The sequence below is a fragment of the Ctenopharyngodon idella genome, chromosome 12 (assembly GCF_019924925.1).
Source record: "Ctenopharyngodon idella isolate HZGC_01 chromosome 12, HZGC01, whole genome shotgun sequence".
Taxonomy (NCBI): domain Eukaryota; kingdom Metazoa; phylum Chordata; class Actinopteri; order Cypriniformes; family Xenocyprididae; genus Ctenopharyngodon; species Ctenopharyngodon idella.
This window is the reverse complement of record NC_067231.1, coordinates 9,812,100-9,833,581: the sequence shown is the minus strand read 5'-3', so window position 1 is coordinate 9,833,581 and position 21,482 is coordinate 9,812,100. Positions and strand designations below refer to the sequence as shown.

At 39.3% G+C, this 21,482-nt stretch overlaps 1 protein-coding gene across 2 annotated transcripts in view; it reads right to left on the bottom strand.

Moving 5' to 3' along the window:
- Nucleotides 1-21,482, bottom strand: part of si:ch211-217a12.1 (alanine aminotransferase 2-like) — a 33,454-nt gene that overhangs the window by 5,923 nt on the left and 6,049 nt on the right. For both annotated transcript variants that reach the window (XM_051915180.1, XM_051915181.1), the window contains 6 exons: nucleotides 12,171-12,260; nucleotides 11,974-12,082; nucleotides 6,605-6,738; nucleotides 3,420-3,663; nucleotides 316-395; nucleotides 91-227 (listed from right to left, as the gene is read on the bottom strand). In XM_051915180.1, coding sequence (XP_051771140.1) covers nucleotides 91-227; nucleotides 316-395; nucleotides 3,420-3,663; nucleotides 6,605-6,738; nucleotides 11,974-12,082; nucleotides 12,171-12,260 — 794 coding nt within the window. The remainder of the gene's footprint in view (nucleotides 1-90; nucleotides 228-315; nucleotides 396-3,419; nucleotides 3,664-6,604; nucleotides 6,739-11,973; nucleotides 12,083-12,170; nucleotides 12,261-21,482) is intronic.

Sequence of the window (21,482 nt, the reverse complement as noted above, 5' to 3'; positions counted from 1 at the left end):
TTCATTAAATTCTATAACATTATTAATGGAATACTTCCTCTTTCAAATAACATGAAGATTATTTGCACTTCTCTTGTTTTGGACACTCACTCTCCCATGTAGCACTTTGACGTTGAGTGAAACGAAGCTAGTTCCACTTTCTCAGAGTATTCTGGACCCATTTCAGACAGCACCTTCTTAAAGGAGTAAAACTTACACCCGTCTGCGTAAACATTGTCCTGATAGACCTGGATAAAGCAGGGCATATTGAAAATATTATCATTGTGTGTTTATGTATTTAAAAACCATATGTATAGGCCTATCATACAAATGCACCTCGTCAGCCATAAGGAAAAGGTTTTCTGTCGCAGCAAATCGGATCACATCTTCAATGCACTGCCGACTTTGCACTTGACCTGTCGAATAAAGGAAAGCAGCGTTGCCAGATTATTTTGATGTTTTCAAGCCCAATGATTGTTCATAGCCTTCATAACTACAACAACAATTATTTCTTCTTATGGCTCGTTTCCACTGAACGGTACGATACAGTACAGTACAGAGCGTTATGCAATTATTTTCGTTTCGATTGTCAGAATTTGTGAATGGTACCAAAATACTGGACCGTACCTTACCATTTTTTTGGGACCCTTCCGTTGGGGTACCTAGCACAGTAGACCAGTACCTAAAGGGTGGAGCTAGACTCACTGCAGAACATTGATTGGTTGACAGAGATCGTCACTTGCAAGTGCTACAAGGGGAATGACAACACAAGAGGCGCCATTTTTTAAATATACGGTAGAAACACCGTACCGTGTCGGCGCACAGCAAACAAACAACCACATACCGAGAAGCAAGAACAAGATCTGCTGTATGGCCTGCATTGTTGTTTACTGTGTCGCATTCTTCTTCATGCGAGAATGACACCACGGCATACACCGCGCCTATCAAGTAAGGGTACTGCTGGCGGTGGAAACCGCCAAATTTACGCCAACAGTAAATTGATCAGGGTTTACCATCCCAAATCGTACTATACTGTACTGTACCGCTCGGTGGAAACTAACCATTATTTACATATTCAGCCAGGGTGCTTCTCATTTCTTAAATTGTGCAACATTTCCTTTCCTTCCTCCAAAAATGTGAAGGAGGGATGCAAGGAAAAGAAACAAGGACAGAGGAATCAAAGTGAAGTGACTTGTGTAGCCAAGTATGGTGTCCCATACTCGGAATTTGTGCTCTGTATTTCACCCATCCAAGTGCGCACACACAGCAGTGAGTACTGAACACACACACCATGAACACACACCTGGAGCAGTGGGCAAAGGAAGATGTATTTGTAAAATTTACCATAGCAACCTGGAATTATCAGAAATGGATAGGCCTATAACATTTCCTCCGAGAAGGCAAGGGAGGCAGTGCCTCCTCAAAAAAACTGGATGAGAAAATAATCGATATACAAAAATAAAACAAATTTGACATTAAAAAGTGTAAAAGTCTTTCGTTTTTCTGAAGAAACTTTGTCCAACAGCGACACCCGCAGGTGAAGTTACAGCGGAGAGTCTGCGTCTCTCGTGCCTCCCTTGATCACATAGAAATAAAGCAGAACTCCTAAAGCATGCGGTTTTAGTGAGCAATCAGCATGGTGAAATAAAAGGTACATCTTCGTGTCTGTGACCACTGACCAGTGTGTACAAACTTGATGACTGCTGAAAATAAATTGACTATTAAAAAGAAAAGCTGAATATTATTTCACAAATATATATATATATATATATATATATTGTGAACTAATGTTAGTTATTATTTTGGAATAAATGTAAAAATGCTTAAAAACACTAACTTGATTAAATTTATGCTTGGTTACATAGTGTAAAAATACAAAATAGAATTGTATTTGGTCTCTCTTTTTATGAAATGTGTATTTAACCAGGAAAACTGTAACAGGGACATAAATTTACATTTGATATATAAAAAAAATTGAGGACTTTGTCTTCTCATTTTAAAACACCACCGCACACCAATGGCCTATAATAATATAACATGGAGTGAACCAAACATGTCCCCTTCCAGTCACTGTTGTACCATTTAGTTGCTATTGTGGGCACATTACACAACAGATCGGCAACAGGGGGTCACACATTACACAACATTTTCACATTACACAACAGGAAGAATCGTCGACAAGTTCTGTCTGGTCTACAAATTATGTTTCACAACCAAACACATGTGAGAAAGTGATAGAGGAAATAATGTAAAATCATGTGTGAGACAGGGGTTCTTGTTCAAGAGATCTCACGGGCATTGGCAATGCACTAGCACTTCTCTCAGAATGCGTCTTTGATCATACATACTACGCTAATGTCACTCACGTGAACGAGCACCAATTTGCCTCCGATTTCAGGCATTTGTGTTTCAACAAAAAGAGAGTAGTGTTTTCTCACTTCTCATCTATGCATGGTGCATTTAGACAACTTATACATCCTTCATCATAGATTCGAAGATGAAAGAGTGAGGAAATGAGGATGCACAATTTGAAGGGAATGTGAAGCACCCACAGTGACAAAGGAACATACAGCAGTGGCCAAAAGTGATGTCCGGAGGGAATAATTTGTTTTTAACGACCCTATAAGTTTAGCAAAAAAAAAAAAAGGCAAGCCACAGCTACAGGTTTTATTTTACTATGAAAAACCACAAATTTTTAATAATATAAGGGTCAACATAAAGGGTGAAGATGTCAACTTTCCTAGGCCGGACATCACTTTTGGCCACTGCTGTATGTTGTCCTGCAATATCAAGAAGCCAAATGATTATGTCACAACATACTGTAAACAATGTTATGCTATTTCCATTCAATAATAAACAATATCACATGAGCAGGAATGCCATTGTACTCCATATCAGCACAGCTATTGAGCTTTATAGGCTTAAAGGGATAGTTCACCCAAAAATGAAAATTTGATGTTTATCTGCTTACCCCCAGGGCATCCAAGATGTAGGTGACTTTGTTTCTTCAGTAGAACACAAATGATGATTTTAAACTCCAACCGTTGCGGTGTGTCAGTCGTATAATGCTTGTCAATGGTAACTCCATATAAGAGTCAAAAAAACATGCTGTTCGGTTTCTCGCACAAACCTATCGTTTCGTGTCTTAGGACATCAATGTGTCGTCACAAGCCACAGGGTTTAATTTGGATTTGTCTGTGCATGTTTTTTTTACTCTTATAGATGGAGTTAAAAATCATCATTTGTGTTCTACTGAAGAAACAAAGTCACCTACATCTTGGATGCCCTGGGGGTAAGCAGATAAACATCAAATTTTCATTTTTGGGTGAACCATCTCTTTAAGGCAGCAGCTATAAAAAAAAAGTGATTAATATCAAATAACTTATATTTCAAACCCAATCTCGCCACCATAACAAAAGCTGATAGATTTGTCGTCACACCTGTGGGGTTGCCAGGATTGATAATGCACAGTGCTCGAGGGATGCAGTGTTTCTTTGCTTCCTGCAGGGCTCGACTTAACTCATTGATGTCCAAACTCCAGCAGTTATCTTCATCCAAATAGTAACTGATTTGCACAGCACCCAACTCAGCCAGAGCAGCGGAGTACAGCGGGTATTGAGGGATGGATATCATCACTCCCGTACGAGACATTCCTTCCCCCAACACTAGTAACTTAAGCATGGTCTGACACAGACAAACACAGATATTTAAAACTAATTCTGATATTCCATTCTCTAATGCAATGACAATCAAAAATATAAAGAGTGAATAAATATAAATAAAACTTTGCATAGATTTAATCATAAAGTAGCTTATGAATACACACAAAAGTTTTCATAAAGCCATTTGTACACCAGAATTTATTCAAGTTTACATTATGAATCACTATTAATGGAAATGCATACACAAATTAGCTTTATACCCTGCACTGTCTCCTTCATGAAATAACCAAACATACAGAGCTGACAATTCCTTTTTTAATACCCATGACCTAATTTGCATATAATTTCCCTTCATGTACATTGCCATGCAGATATATAAACAAGATATGTATCATTTTAAAGATGCAAGAATACTTTCTGTGCGCAAAAACAAAACAAAAATAACGACTTTATTCAACAATTTGAACCGTTGTCATACGTAGTGAACTCAGTGCAGGCTTCCTTTTTTACGTCCGAACGCCAACTCAGTATTGGCCGAAGCTGAACACGTGAGCAGCACGACGCATGCATGTGATGCTGACACAGGATCCGGCCAATAATGAGCTGGTATTCGGACATAAACAAGGAAGCCATAACATTAAGCTTGAACCACTGTAGTCCAGTGACTATTTTAACCATGTTTTTAACTACCTTTCTGGACGTCAAAAGGTGCAATGACGTTGCTGCCTATGTGTGGATCAGATACCCTCGGATTTCATCAAAAATATCTTAATTTGTGTTCCGAAGATGAACGAAGGTCTTACGGGTGTGGAACGACATGAGGGTGAATACTTAATGACAGAAATTTCATTTTTGGGTGAACTAACCCTTTAAAGAGGGTTGCATTTTTATTTTAAACATAGCAAATTCAATAAAAGCATTATTGTGAATCATTCTTTTCAGTTTGTTACTTGTTCACAGGGCTCATCAAATAAATTCATTCACAGTCCTAGGCAAAGGTGTCAAACTTTGCTCCTTTAGGGCCACAGTACTGCAAAAGTTAGCTCTACTGATTAAACACATCTGAACCACCTGATCAAGGTACTTAGAATTACTTGAAAACTACAGGCTGGAGTATTAGAGCAGGTTTGGACCTCAACTCCGCAGGACTGTGGCGATGAATTTGACACCCTTTGTCCAGTGTGTGTGGATGATGCGCACATCAATTTAGTATAAATCCTGATGCGTGCAGAGGAAATGGCACAAATGCTATTCAATGCCCATTTTGTGCATACGCAGGTTACACATGAATACTTTTTAAAATGAATGTTACATTTTATCTTTGTTTCGTCTTCACTTTTCTTGTAGTCTGTTTGTTGTACAAACTCGATTCCAAAAAAGTTGGGACACTGTACAAATTGTGAATAAAAAAGGAATGCAATAATTTACAAATCTCATAAACTTATATTTTATTCACAATAGAATATAGATAACATATCAAATGTTGAAAGTGAGACATTTTGAAATGTCATGCCAAATATTGGCTCATTTTGGATTTCATGAGAGCTACACATTCCAAAAAAGTTGGGACAGGTAGCAATAAGAGGCCGGAAATGTTAAATGTACATATAAGGAACAGCTGGAGGACCAATTTGCAACTTATTAGGTCAATTGGCAACATGATTGGGTATAAAAAGAGCCTCTCAGAGTGGCAGTGTCTCTCAGAAGTCAAGATGGGCAGAGGATCACCAATTCCCCCAATGCTGCGGCGAAAAATAGTGGAGCAATATCAGAAAGGAGTTTCTCAGAGACAAATTGCAAAGAGTTTGAAATTATCATCATCTACAGTGCATAATATCATCCAAAGATTCAGAGAATCTGGAACAATCTCTGTGCGTAAGGGTCAAGGCCGGAAAACCATACTGGATGCCCGTGATCTTCGGGCCCTTAGACGGCACTGCATCACATATAGGAATGTTACTGTAATGGAAATCACAACATGGGCTCAGGAATACTTCCAGAAAACATTGTCGGTGAACACAATCCACCGTGCCATTCGCCGTTGCCGGCTAAAACTCTATAGGTCAAAAAAGAAGCCATATCTAAACATGATCCAGAAGCGCAGGTGTTTTCTCTGGGCCAAGGCTCATTTAAAATGGACTGTGGCAAAGTGGAAAATTGTTCTGTGGTCAGACGAATCAAAATTTGAAGTTCTTTTTGGAAAACTGGGACTCCATGTCATCTGGACTAAAGAGGACAAGGACAACCCAAGTTGTTATCAGCGCTCAGTTCAGAAGCCTGCATCTCTGATGGTATGGGGTTGCATGAGTGCGTATGGCATGGGCAGCTTACACATCTGGAAAGGCACCATCAATACTGAAAGGTATATCCAAGTTCTAGAACAACATATGCTCCCATCCAGACGTCGTCTCTTTCAGGGAAGACCTTGCATTTTCCAACACGACAATGCCAGACCACATACTGCATCAATTACAACATCATGGCTGCGTAGAAGAAGGATCCGGGTACTGAAATGGCCAGCCTGCAGTCCAGATCTTTCACCCATAGAAAACATTTGGCGCATCATAAAGAGGAAGATGCGACAAAGAAGACCTAAGACAGTTGAGCAACTAGAAGCCTGTATTAGACAAGAATGGGACAACATTCCTATTCCTAAACTTAAGCAACTTGTCTCCTCAGTCCCCAGACGTTTGCAGACTGTTATAAAAAGAAGAGGGGATGCCACACAGTGGTAATCATGGCCTTGTCCCAACTTTTTTGAGATGTGTTGATGCCATGAAATTTAAAATCAACTTATTTTTCCCTTAAAATGATATATTTTCTCAGTTTAAACATCTATGTCATCTATGTTGTATTCTGAATAAAATATTGAAATTTTAAACTTCCACATCATTGCATTCCTTTTTTATTCACAATTTGTACAGTGTCCAAACTTTTTTGGAATCGGGTTTGTATTTGCTTACCACGATCGCATCACTGGCTCCTGTTGAGAGGTAAATGTTGTCAGGGTCACATGCGATTCCTCCATCTCGCCGTTCAATGTAGCGAGCGACGTCCTGCCGAATCATTTCAATTCCCTGACTAGTACTGTAAGCACCTGAGAGATCCAAAAAGCCAAGTGTTAAAATGACATTGATTATTGTATCAAACACAATGTCTATTAAAGTATTCTGTTGGTAACCATTAACTAACATTAACTAACAATAAGCAAAACATTTGTTACAGTATTTATTGATCTTTGTTAGTTAATTAAAATAAATACTGTTAGTTCATGTTAGCTCAGGTCCATTAAATATTATTAACAGATACAACTTTTGATTTTTTTTTTATATATTAGTAAATGCTGCAATTAACATGAACTAATGCTGATAAATGCTTTAGAAGTATTTTTCATTGTTAGTTCATGTTTACTAATGTATGTAACTAATGTAAACAAATGCAACCTTATTGTAAAGAGTTACCATTCTATTAAAGTATTCATGACCCGCACTCTCAGAAAAAAATACTTTTTTTGGACCATCCCTCCCAGTGGACCAGTTTATCAATATATCTGTGTGTTTTGAAAGCACAGCCCTCTTTAGGTTATGTCACCGTATCTGAATTGGCTTAACGTCAAGACTCTTTTTCATCCATTCTTTAGTTGATATTACTTGTGATTTGGGTCACTGTCTTTTTGCATCACCCACCCTCTCTAAAGCTAAAAGTCATGAACTGTGTCCTAACATTCCTCTGTTAAATCTCTTGATATACTTTTGAAATTTATTGTTCCTTTAATGTTTGCAATGTTTGCCCTGAGGCAGCAAAGCAGCGTGAACCATGATGCTTCGACCCCCCATTCTTCATTCTTCACAATTGGGAAGAGGTCTTGTAAGGTGGTGTGCAGTGCCTTTTTTCTTCTAAACAGAACATTGTGAATTTTTGCCAAAAATGTGAACTTTTATCTTAACTGTCCACAGAACATTTTTTTCAGAATTGTAGCAGAACCGCTAGCGGACATGTCTCAATATTTTTTGGACAGCAGTGGTTTCCTTCATGTTGTCTTTTCATGAACAGCATTCTTGGCCAGTGTTTTTCTGATAGTGATAGGATGAACAAAGAGTTTTCTGGAGGTCTTTTGCTGTTATCCTTGTGTTATTTCTTCCATCTTTCAAGATTGCCTGTTGTGTTTTTCAAATGATCTTTGCAACAATCCAGAATTTTCTACATTTGTAGACAGTGCATCTTACCTATAGGATTCATGAACACTTAGGTCTTTAGCAATGCTTCCATAGCCTTTTCCAGTTTTGATTACCTCTGTAATATGTTTTCAAGCTTTTGGAATAGAGGAGTGGTTCACACAAACAAATCTTTCTTGAAAAAAAAAAAAAAAGCAGATTTGTCAGTAACCAGGCTTTGTGTGAAAAGCACATGTGCAACCCACACTTCCAATCCGATCTCATTAATCAAGTTAACTTTTGGAAAAGCTGTAACACAGAGTTGAAGGTCTAATGATTTTTTATGAGTATTCAATGCAGAAATTTAAATATTTGTAAAGGGTATATATATTGTCACACATACAGAAACATTCAGGAGCACAGAAACTTGCTGTCAACGCTGGCCTGTGATGTTTAGTAATAAATAAAACATTATTGCTAAAGAACTCTATAGACCCTTGGTCATTGTTCAGTTTGTCTTAGTTATCATGAACTTTCAGTTTGTTTTCATTGATCACATTAGTGATGTGACAACTGAGGCTTCGGGGCTTGTGCCGAGCATAAATAGGCGTGCCAGATGAAGCCTCGATTCGAGGCTTGCGTTGGTAACATAGAAATCACTTTCTGTCCAATTACATGTGCAATTTACTTTGCGTGTCGGAATGTTCGAACCCCCAGATCTTACTTTACGAGTAGGCTTTCATTCAGACTTATTCAATTACATTTTTTAAATATGCAGTCATACAAGTAATATCAAGAATACAAATTATTTCAGGAAAATAAAATATTTGCCATATGCAATTCATATAGGATATGCATACATTATTCTTCTATTACATCACAATGATATTGATACTGGCATTAAATGCCACAGTTTAATGGGTAAATGAATTTATCACAGAGAGAAATTCAACATACACAACACACACACGCACTGTTAGGCTTTTATTAAACTGAATAAAAGCGTCTTTACATAACATGAAACTATCTATGGAATGTGTGGGGGCTGCTTTGTCCGACAAAGCTTCTTTCACAGGATTTTTGCTTTATAACACCAGAAGGCGCTGTTTTTTTTGACACTCTCGAAGCTTTGAATCTTTTCCCGGAACAATGAGGGGAAAGCCTGTGCTTTACAAGGCTTCATTTGCCCATCACTAGATCACATGTGTTCCTTTGTTCTATTTTCCTGCCACAATCTGTCACCATGGACACTACCATAATCATCACAGCTGTTTGTCATTTGAATTAATCATCTGTTCCTGTCTTTCCTCTGTTCAGCGTCGGGTCTTGTTAATGTCAACATGTTGTGCTGTGTTCCTGCCTTCATCTGTGTTTACCTAGTGGATTACTAGTAAAGACTTGTTTTGTATTCATCTTCTTCGTCGTATGAAAGTTACTACACAGCCTACCCATTACAGAAGACCCGACCTAAAAGTGAAAGTAAGCGGATTTTTCGCTTGTGTTTTTTTTCCCTTCTTCAGTCTGTTTTGCTTGTTTTTTCCGTCATCATGAACTTCCCTGCAGTCAAGCTACTCTGCCTTGAGCGGTGAGATCGCTCCCTAAAGGAACATTTAACAGATTTTCTGGATCTGGTACCTCAGACAACCTTCCTGGACGACTGCCTCTGCACGTTTCTCCGTGCAGGACTTAACATCGCCACCCGAGAGCAGTTGTCCGGGGAACCTCCTTGAGGGCGCCACCATTCCCACTCCAACCCCGGTGCCCAGTCAGAATTCTACATCGGAGTCAAACAGTTTGAGCCCACCGCAGACTTCAAGCCCTTCTCCGTCGCAAGCCCACGCCATCAAGGATGTGTGTGCCCAGCATCGCCGTGGAGCCAGAGATGCGCGAGTCTGACCAGGTGTGCGTGCTGGCTGCATCACCCAAGGAGGAGCAAGGGCAAGGAGGAGAGCCCCAGCCAACCCTCCCACCGCTGACAGCGTAAAACTGGCAGCACCACCTTCAGCCCTTCAATCTAACGATTCTTCATCTTCAGCCCTGTCAGTCCCGTCAGTCCCTCCCAGCCTCACACTACCTCATCAGACCAACTTAGAGGACATAACCGTTTTCTTTGGACTATTAGCCATCCTCCATCATCCTCAGCCCTCAGCCATTCCCTTTACCCATTCGTCAACATCTCCCATCAGTCCTTCTGGATCCATCTCCCCTCTCAGTGGCACGGATCCACCTCGGGCCAGCTGGGAGCCATCTTTGCCTACGACCTCAGCGGACGTCGCTTCTCCCAGACTCCCTTGCCTATGCCCCTGCTGCCCACAATTTCAGTGTGGATCATCGGCCATTCGGCCTCGCTGGGCTCCCTCGGTCAGTCAGCTCCACCTGGGTCAGACCTTGCCACACCTGCACTTCAGACTTGCGGGCCATCTGCTGTGCTTTGGCCCTTCACCCCTTCATCTGTAGCCCGCTCAGCCATCCCTCAGGCTCCGCCACCGGCCTTTGTCACCTCAGCTCACCCTCAGTCCTCTGGACCCACACTGTCATCGAGGGAGGCCATCCCTGCGGCTCGGTCTTGGTCGCCAGGGCCGTCATCATCACTCCCTTGCCTTGGACCTTCGGCTACGCGGTGGGCTCTCACTCCATCGCCGCCATCGACTCCGGCCGTCACCATGGTGACGTCAGGACTTCTACCACCATGGCTAATGCCTCCGTCGATGCCACCATGGAGCACAGTTCTGGCTGTGGCCTGGGCACCTTCCATCACGCCCCTGCTCAAAGCTCATCCCAGACTCTCACCACCATTTGCACCAACCTGGTCCCTTCAGTTCCGTCTCCTCCTGGCCAAGCGTCCTCTGCCTGAACCTCCTCCTGTCTTCCCTGCCAGCAGGCCTACCCTTCATCATCCCTTCATCATCCTGTCACTTCAGCCTCTCATCATCACTTCGCCATCACCTCGTCCACCTCCAAAACCCCCTCTGTACCTCCCTTTGTTGTTTCGTTACGGCACGAGGTCGCGCCTTGCCGGAGGGGGGTGTAATGTCACAGTCATGTTCAGTTTGTCTTAGTTATCATGGATTTTCAGTTTGTTTTCATTGATCACATATGTTCCTTTGTTCTATTTTCCAGCCACAATCTGTCATCATGGACACTACCCTAATCATCACAGCTGTTTGTCATTTGAGTTAATCATCTGTATATTTACATTCCCGTCTTTCTTCTGTGCTGTGTTCCTGCCTTCATCTGTGTTTGCCTTGTGGATTGTCTAGTAAAGACTTGTTTTGTATTCATCTTCTTTGTCGTGTGAGTTACTACACAGCCTACCCATTACACCCTTCACACTAAACACAAGTATTCACCACAAATGTCCTGCACCAGAAAGAGTTTGAATAGAAGCAATGGATTCCTATAGAGCTTCACGAATTTGCACTTACATATAATCATAAATACAGAATATGCATATTTGGCGTGCTGTCCGAGGAGAGGCTCCAGGCTTGGAATTTGGCCCGAACCCAGAGAATCCCCCCCACCCCCCACCATCTCTGGTTGGAATAGGAATGATCGAGAGTGAGGAGTTGGGGTGGAGGAGGGATGATGGAAAACTGTTGTGAAACAGAGATAAATCAGCCTCCTCTAATGCTGACTGGGTAGATTATATGAACGTGCTCCTCCCGAACTTAATAAAACATCACTATGTGTGAGCACTATGGTGAAGAGGAATAAAAGGAAGAACATTAATCAATAAACTGCACTGTCCATGTGACGTCAGTCAAAAAGGATAATCATAGGCTGAGCAAGATACTGGGCCCTATCATACACCTGACGCAATGCGACACCAGGCGCAAAGCAAATGTTTTTTGCTAGTTTCAGCCCGACACAGTTATCATTTTCACGTCCACATTGTTTAAATAGTAAATGCACTCACACCCATATGTTCGCCCATGGGTGTGCTGGTCTGAAAACGAGGTGTGTTCAGACAAACTCATGACTCATTAAGAGATTAGGTACAACCCTTTTGGACAATGCGGCTGGCACGCCAACCATTTTTTCCATCGTTGAACTTGCAAAGGTGGATTCGGACATGCCCTAAGTGTTAAAATAGGGCCCAAGTGTTTTGGCAATAGGTAAATTGCTAAATTTGTTTTATTTAAAGTATGTAACATCTAATTGAAAGGATTTTCCAGTACCGAGACTTCCTCCACCACAAGCTTGGAGAATGCGGTGTGCTCTACTTTTGGCATCTTCTGGAAATTTGCTGTCTTCAAGAAGATCTGGATAAGAGCACAATGCCAAGACCTGACGAATAAATGGAGCATACGTACAGTATGTACAAAAACTACTGCTCAGAATACAGCATGACATGCACAATAACTTGTAAACAAACCTGTCTGAAGAAGGTGATGGGTCTCTGGCCCATAGCGTGGCAGTCGCCGATGTTGGCTTTAATGACCTCTGTGAATGGCTTATTTACGCCCTACATTGATGGAGCAGTTAATGGGAAAACAAAGAGAATGAAAGAGAGAGAAACAGGAAAAAGTACAGAAGATTTACAACTGGGCTTCTTAAAATAATTACAGAATTTTCATCCAACTATTTCTTAAAACAATTCATTGAGTTATCTTAAAAACAAAGCTTTGTGGTCCACACATGTTATTGTATTATATATAAATTGTATTATATTATTGTCATGATCACCAGCTGGAGTGCCCTTGATAGCCTCCAGAAGGCACTCCACTTCGGACTATTGCCTTACTATCATGGACTCGATTTCCCATAACCCACTGCCTGGACTAATCAGCCATGATTACATTCTGCTGTTGCTCATTTCCTTGTTAGTGTCTGCCTATATAAACCTGGTTCTCTCAGTCACTCTTTGCTGGGTCTTGCATGTCTGTATTTACTGCATTTCTGAGCTTTTGTGTCTTGTTTCTCGTTTCTCGTTTCTCCCGTGTCTTGGTTTTTTGGTCTCATTGTATTACCTCTGGATTTCCCTGTTTTTGCCTGTGCCCTAGATTTTATCTTTGTTTGGACTGCCCATTCCTGTGTATTCCTTTGCCTGGCTTTTTGGATTACGATTGTGGATTACCCTCTGAATAAATACTTAGTTTGGATCCTCAACCTTCAAGTCTCGGAGCAGTTCGTTACAATTATATATATTGTATTATATTATATGTGTGTGTGTGTGTGTGTGTGAAGAAGCACAACTGCTTTCAACATTGATAATAAGAAGAATTGTTTCTTAAGCAGCAAATCAGCATATTCAAATAATTTCTAAAGCATAATGTGACACTGAAGACTGGAGTAATGGCTGCTGAAAATTGAGTCTGCAGAAATAAATTATATTTTAAAATATAAAACAGGTATTTTACATTTTAATATTTCATAATAATAATAATCATGAAAAAGTTTTTTTTTTCTGTAATTTAATTCAAAAAGTAAAACTTAAATATATTCTAGAAGAAAGTAAAATATTTTCAGACTTGGTTTTCATTTTGATGATTACAGCTTGCTGCTCATCAAAATCAAAAAATCAGTATCTCAAATTATTAGAATATTTAATTTCAAGTTCTATTAAATTACCATTCTCAGGGTATAAATGCTGGGTTTAGGTCAGTAATCCCAACAGCAGACATGGGGAAGTCTGCTGACTTGACAGTTGTCCAGAAGATGATCATCAAGACCCTTTACAATGAGGGTAAGCCACAGAGGGTCATTGCTGAAAGAGCTGGCTGTTCGCAGAGTGCTGTGCCAAAGCATATTCACGGAAAGTTGACTGGAAGGAAAAAGTGTGGTAGGAAAAGGTGTACAAGTGAAAGGAATGACCGCAGGCTTGAGAAGATTGTCAGGCGAAGCCGATTTAAGAACTTAGGAGAGCTTCAAAAGGAGTGGACTGAAGCTGGAGTGAGTGCATCAAGAGCCACCGCACACAGACGTCTTCAGGAAATGGGCTACAACTGTCACATTCCACGTACCAAGCCACTTCTGAACCAAAAACAACGTCAGAAGAGTCTTACCTGGGCTAAGGAGAAAAAGAACTGGACTGTCCAAAGTCCTCTTTTCAGATGAAAGTCAATTTTGCATTTCATTTGGAAATCAAGGTCCCAGAGTCTGAAGGAAGAGTGGAGAGGCACAGAAACCATGTTGCTTGAAGTCCAGTGTGAAGTTTCCACAGTCAGTGATGATTTGGGCTGCCATGTCATCTGCCGGTGTTGGTCCACTGTGTTTTCTGAAGTCCAGTCAACGCAGCCATCTACCAGGAAATTTTAGAGCACTTCATGCTTCCTTCTGCTGACAAGCCTTACAGAGATGCTGATTTCATTTTCCAGCAGGATTTGGCACCTGCCCACACTGCCAAAGGTACCAAAAGCTGGTTTAATGACCATGGTGTTACTGTGCTTGATTGGCCAGCAAACTCGCCTGACCTGAACCCCATAGAAAATCTATGGGGTATTGTCAAGAGGAAGATGAGAGACACCAGACCCAACAATGCAGATGACCTGAAGGCTGCTATCAAAGCAACCTGGGCTTCCATTACACCTGAGCAGTGCCACAGGCTGATTGCCTCCATGCCACACCGCATTGATGCAGTAATTCATGCAAAAGGTATTGAGTGCATAGAAATTAACATACCTTTCAGAAGCCTGACATTTCTGTTTAAAATATCCTTTTTTTTTTTTTATTGGTCTTATGAAGTATTCTAATTTGTTGAGATAGTGAATTGGTGGGTTTTTGTTAAATGTGAGCCAAAATCATCACAATTAAAAGAACCAAAGACTTAAAGTACTTCAGTCTGTGTGCAATGAATTTATTTAATACACGAGTTCCACAATTTGAGTTGAATTACTGAAATAAATGAACTTTTCCACTACATTCTAATTTATTGAGATGCACCTGTATATACAGGTGCTGGTCATATAATTAGAATATCATCAAAAAGTTGATTTATTTCACTAATTCCATTCAAAAAGTAAAACTTGAGTAAAACTACTCATTCATTACACACAGACTGATATATTTCAAATGTTTATTTCTTTTAATTTTGATGATTATAACTGACAACTAAGGAAAATCCCAAATTTAGTATCTCAGAAAATTAGAATATTGTGAAAAGGTTCAATATTGAAGACACCTGGTGCCACACTCTAATCAGCTAATTAACTCAAAACACCTGCAAAGGCCTTTAAATGGTCTCTCAGTCTAGTTCTGTAGGCTACACAATCATGGGGACGACTGCTGACTTGACAGTTGTCCAAAAGACGACCATTGACACCTTGCACAAGGAGGGCAAGACACAAAAGGTCATTACAAAAGAGGCTGGATGTTCACAGAGCTCTGTGTCCAAGCACACTAACAGAGAGGCGAAGGGAAGGAAAAGATGTGGTAGAAAAAAGTGTACAAGCAATAGGGATAACCGCACCCTGGAGAAGATTGTGAAACAAAACCCATTCAAAAATGTGGGGGAGATTCACAAAGAGTGGACTGCAGCTGGAGTCAGTGCTTCAAGAACCACTATGCACAGACGTATGCAAGACATGGGTTTCAGCTGTCGCATTCCTTGTGTCAAGCCACTCTTGAACAACAGACAGCGTCAGAAGCGTCTCGCCTGGGCTAAAGACAAAAAGGACTGGACTGCTGCTGAGTGGTCCAAAGTTATGTTCTCTGATGAAAGTAAATTTTGCATTTCATTTGGAAATCAGGGTCCCAGAGTCTGGAGGAAGAGAGGAGAGGCACACAATCCACGTTGCTTGAGATCCAGTGTAAAGTTTCCATAGTCAGTGATGTTTGGGGTGCCATGTCATCTGCTGGTGTTGGTCCACTGTGTTTTCTGAGGTCCAAGGTCAACGCAGCCGTATACCAGGAAGTTTTAGAGCACTTCATGCTTCCTGCTGCTGACCAACTTTATGGAGATGCAGATTTCATTTTCCAACAGTACTTGGCACCTGCACACAGTGCCAAAGCTACCAGTACCTGGTTTAAGGACCATGGTATCCCTGTTCTTAAATGGCCAGCAAACTCGCCTGACCTTAACCCCATAGAAAATCTATGGGGTATTGTGAAGAGGAAGATGCGATATGCCAGACCCAACAATGCAGAAGAGCTGAATGCCACTATCAGAGCAACCTGGGCTCTTATAACACCTGAGCAGTGCCACAGACTGATCGACTCCATGCCACGCCGCATTGCTGCAGTAATTCAGGCAAAAGGAGCCCCAACTAAGTATTGAGTGCTGTACATGCTCATACTTTTCATGTTCATACTTTTCAGTTGGCCAAGATTTCTAAAAATCCTTTCTTTGTATTGGTCTTAAGTAATATTCTAATTTTCTGAGATATTGAATTTGGGATTTTCCTTAGTTGTCAGTTATAATCATCAAAATTAAAAGAAATAAACATTTGAAATATATCAGTCTGTGTGTAATGAATGAATATAATATACAAGTTTCACTTTTTGAATGGAATTAGTGAAATAAATCAACTTTTTGATGATATTCTAATTATATGACCAGCACCTGTGTATATATATATATATATATATATATATATATATAATTTTGACACAGTAAAGCACATAATAGGGGAAAAGTGTCACGTAAGAAGCTAAAATTGTGTGCTAGTATTTTCTTCGTATATCCCACTGTTTTTCTCACACAAAAAAGAACAAAAGTTTAATGGCTCAAAAGCTGGAAATGCAGCTCTTAATCTATATAGCACACAGCATAAATGAGCATCTCCTCTGAACATAAATTTATTAAACATTTACTTAATAAAAATGGAGGAAAAAAATCTGTAAAACAAGTAAATTAGGCAAATTTGATTAAAGGCACAATATGTAAATTTTCGCCACTAGAGGTCGCTTATTCAAAACAATGGCACAGCTTGATCACGCCTTGATTTTGCAGAATCATGGGAGTTGTTGTCTTCACGTCTACAGGTGGTGGAAAAGAATCGGGATGGAACCATAGACTGTAAAAAAATATGGACGTAGCGTCACGTGACACCTAGTTGCTGAAACCACACCCGCCTAGCTCGACGTGACCAAGTTAGCTCAGGCTAAGGAGCTATCTATCTATCTTAGATACTATCTAAAATATTAATAAAGATAAGTTATCATTTGAAAGTTTACTGTCAATCTACAGTGTCTGTTTTACGATATAGATGCTCCAGCAACAGTAATATTGTAATTTGTGTCGGGTGTGCAAATGACAACACGCAAAATCAAAAACTTTAGTAATGAAATAGCGATTGTGAGATGAATTCAGTCCATCGCACTTAGGTACAATGTCTATGAGCGTCCATTGAAAAACATCTAACAGCACTTTTTGTCCACAAAAGCATTAAATCCATGAAATATTGATATATTGTCCATTGTTTGCATCAGATTTCTTCTGAATGATCTGCTCTCCATCATAGTTCTTTAAGAAATTATGCAATCTGAGCAGCGTTTATGTTGGAAAACTGTATACGATTGTATACAATGGACTCTCACAAACAAATGAGCCTGCATGCAAAGTATAATTTTTCAAAATAGTGCAGCAGTTTTAGTTATAATATCCAAGCAATGCTGTGGGATTTTGTGGTGTCTTGAGAGGCATATTCTTCAGCCATTGTAGTAAATCTGACGGACAAAACTTTCAGCCAATGCCAAAACGACGATCCAACAACGTGTGTTCTGTTTATCTTCCGCATGTATGCATATGTACACAGACGTACATCTGTCTCGACGATTAACCGCACATCAAGCCATATTATTTGATAATTGTATGAAATAGTGATGTTCGATTCTTGAACAAATCATTCTTTTGAGCCGGTTCTCAGGAAGTAACCACTCAAGCCGGTTCACTAATCAAACTGAATTGAACTTTAGTTCGGGTTGATGACGCAAGACTCGCAGCCAAAGTAGCACGACCGACTCAAAAAGATTCGAATGAGCCGGTTCAACCAACTGTCGAAGTTTGCTGAGGATTACCGAGTACTCAAAAAGAACCGAATGAACCGGTCCAACTGATGAGTCTGGTGATAAGTGACTTGACGATACAATGCAAGCCTGAGGCACGTACTGGAAATATGCCTTTTATGACTACTGTTATTAAATAACCTTTTTTTTTTAAAAACTGCAAAAACATTTCTGTCAAGAGATGTAAATAAATGTTACTATGGTTTATTGTGCAAGCAGATTATATTTTAAGTTGTTAAGTGAAATCAATGAGTTTATAAGACTGGTTTATTCTTTCTATATACTTTAGACATGTAGAACATATCCGCGTTTGTGCATCAAATTTGTGCTGTGGTTGCGAATCTTATCCAAGATGTAGGCTACTCAATATTGGTCAGTCGTATTTGACATAAAGTATCCGCGAATGAACTGACCACAACTTAAGTGAATGAAAAGCAATAATCAGCAATATGTGTTCACACAAATAACTTTTTATTTAAATGTTTCAATTCGCGTCAACACAAATGACTTTATTTGAATGTTTCATTGATATAACATGCCAGTGAGTTGTTAGAAAAGAAATGCATAGTGACAACATTTATGACAGCAGCAGCAATCCACCTGTCACTCAAGTGGCCATGCCCTTAATTATGCAGAACTTTAAAGCTTAATATAATTTAAACGGATGAGTTCTAAAAAACAATTGACCCCCTCACAGTTGTATGAAGGGAAAAATTAGACCAAAACCACTTTCTGTACCAGGCTGTGAACAAATTTTTTTCTGCTGTAAAGTTGATCATTTTAACATGGGGGAGATACAGATTTGGCTCCCTTTTGGAGCCTGTCTCTAGCGGCCAGTCGAGGAATTGCAGTTTAAGTCACTTCGGTGTTGGCTTCAAGAGAGACCGCGGGAGGTTGCCGCTTAGACGGGACTTGGGCAGACATCATGTTCATGGATGAGATTATTAACGTTACTGAAGAATGAAGCAGAGCAGGGCCGAGTGCTGTGTGAGCAGAAACGAGGCCGCTGGAGCAATAGCTAATGAGAGACGAGCACGACACAAAGCTTGAGAGCAGCGGAACTTTTATTATGCCGCACTATGTAAGATGAAACACTCAGAAGGCCTGATTAAGTATAAGTAACTATGATTAAGTAACCCTCTTACCGTTTTTTTCTTTTTGTGCAAAAGTCTCCTAAGTCTCCTCTCTTCCAAGTGACTCCATTGTTCTTGTAAAGAGAAATTGCTGAATAATGTTTCAGAGGGTGTGTCCTCATTAACTGTATGTCCTTGTGTATTTAATACTATGGAACTCTGCTAATCAGATTAGACAATTCTTCAGTGATCAAAAAGTATTTTAATAACCAAATTGTTTATCCATAAAATATTATGTGTATCAATGTTTAATAATCCCTCAAGATGTTTAAAAAACTAAAATATGTAAGAAGCAGGAGAAGTCATGCATAAAACATGCTTGCAGCAGATAAGAGATTCTCATCTGTGAGAAACTGTCTGACAGCAAATAGCCAACAAACAAAGATAAACTGTAGCATTTGCTTTCTAGAACACTTCAGGAATATCAAACAAATGTATAGCTTACAAGCAATGTAATGAAATGTAGAGAGTAAACATAAAAATACATAGTAGGTATGCTGCCATTACCATTTTAAAAAGTTATTTATTTCTCAACCTATAACTTTTTTTTATCATAAACAACTATATATTTTAGATTTTATATCTTAAACTATAAATCATTAGAAAGGTCTAAGGCTTGAGATTCAAATTTGAAAAAAACCCTGTTTTGTTATAAAAAATCTTATAGTGACAGATTTCTTAATTTTTGTTAGGGGGTATGCAAAATCAAAAACTACACTTCTCATCAGATGCCTTTACTAAAAAATATCCCTCAGGGCTTTTATAAAAAAATATTTTTTTCCTATTTTTACCCAATTTGTTTTTCCCCAAAAATTTATTGAGCAATAAACAAAATAATGTATGTTTCATTCATACTCAATGCCAAAGGGCACCCTCTCATAAAACAAAGTTGCTTTAAGGCAAGCCTCCAACATTTTAACATCTAAAAAAAAAAAACATAACGCTGCCGTACGCAGGAAAGGAGACCAGAGGCCGTTTTTTTAGGCAGTGTCTAGCTGTAGAAGCTATTTACACTAAGTGAAAATAGCAATATATTCTATTAACACTAAGTGACAATAGCAGCTTTTTCTTAGCAATATGCTATTTACATGCGAGCTCGGCAAAAGGCGGATTCGAACCTGTGTCGATCGCGTAAAAAGCCAGGTTTGCGAGCCTTACTCGCTACTGCTGCGCCACAGATGTTGAATTTTGCATGTCTTTTTTAAAACTTGAGTGACTCAACCAGACATTAGTGGGTGTAGCCAGTGTAAATAGCGTTTGCCAACAAGGGACGCTATTTGCACTTAGTGGCAATGGATGTCAGTGGAGGAAAAGATTCACTATGCTGAATAAACTACTGGGAAAACAGCTTATCATTTAATGAACTGAAAGCCTATCGGCTGATCTTCAATATGTTTGCCATTAAACATTTGTTTTGGATTTATCTATTTTTACACCGAAAAAAAATATGTTTTTTTATAAGAGAGGTCACAGACAATTTTGCGACAGGTATAATTCAGTTCACGCCACCTCTCATTAATTTCTATGGTATCTGCAAACAGTGAATAAATGTCGCACAACTCACACCTGTGAAAAATATATTTTTATCTGTGTTCTAAGACACCTCTGGTATTTTTATAAGTATAAAGTATAATGTGATATATATTAATCAAAAAAGTCTTTATATAATATATTTATAAAGAATAATATATTTTCTGCCTCATTATGTAATAAGCCACATCAAATCACAAAAGGAAGTAATTTCAAACACTCTACTGACATAAAGTTATAGAGAGTATAGAGTAAAAAGGTGTTATTAAAAGTTTTCTTTCGTTGAACAACAGCTTTATAAATGCTTCTCAAACTCACAGAACTTGCAGAGATTTAGCAACAGAATTTACTGCAAACCGATTGTGCCAACACTGAAAACAGTGTTATAATGAGCTGCTTGCCTATAAATGATCACAGTGCCAAGGTTCACTGTGAAACACGCCGCACATATAATTAAATCACAGCCTTTGCAATTTGATAATTGCACTAAGCCATATCACGTATACAGTGGTGGTCAGAATTATTGGCATCCTTGGTAAATATGATCAAAGATGACTATAAAAATAAATCTGCATTGTTTATCCTTTTGATCTTTAATTCATAAAATTAGCAAAAATCTAACCTTTCATTGAAAAAAAAGAATTGAAAGTGGGGTTAAAATCACATTATGAAATAAATGTTTTTCTCCAAAACATGTTGGCCACAATTATTGGCACCCCTAGATTTTTTTATGAATAAATATCTCTGAAGTATATTCCCATTCATATTTACATTTTTTTTTTAGCACACCAGGGTGATCATGAACACGAAATTGTATAGCCATGACTTCCTGTTCCACAGGAGTAAAAACCTGAGGAAACACAAAAGCCAAATTCCCTTAATCATTCATCACAATGAGTAAAACCAAAGAATATAGTTCCGATATGCAGCAAAAGATTGTTGAGCTTCACAAAATAGAAAGTGGCTGTAAGAAAATAGCTAAAGCATTGAAAATCCCCATTTCCACTATCAGGGCAATAATTAAGAAGTTCCAATCAACTAAAGATGTTACAAATCTGCGTGGAAGAGGACGTGTGTCT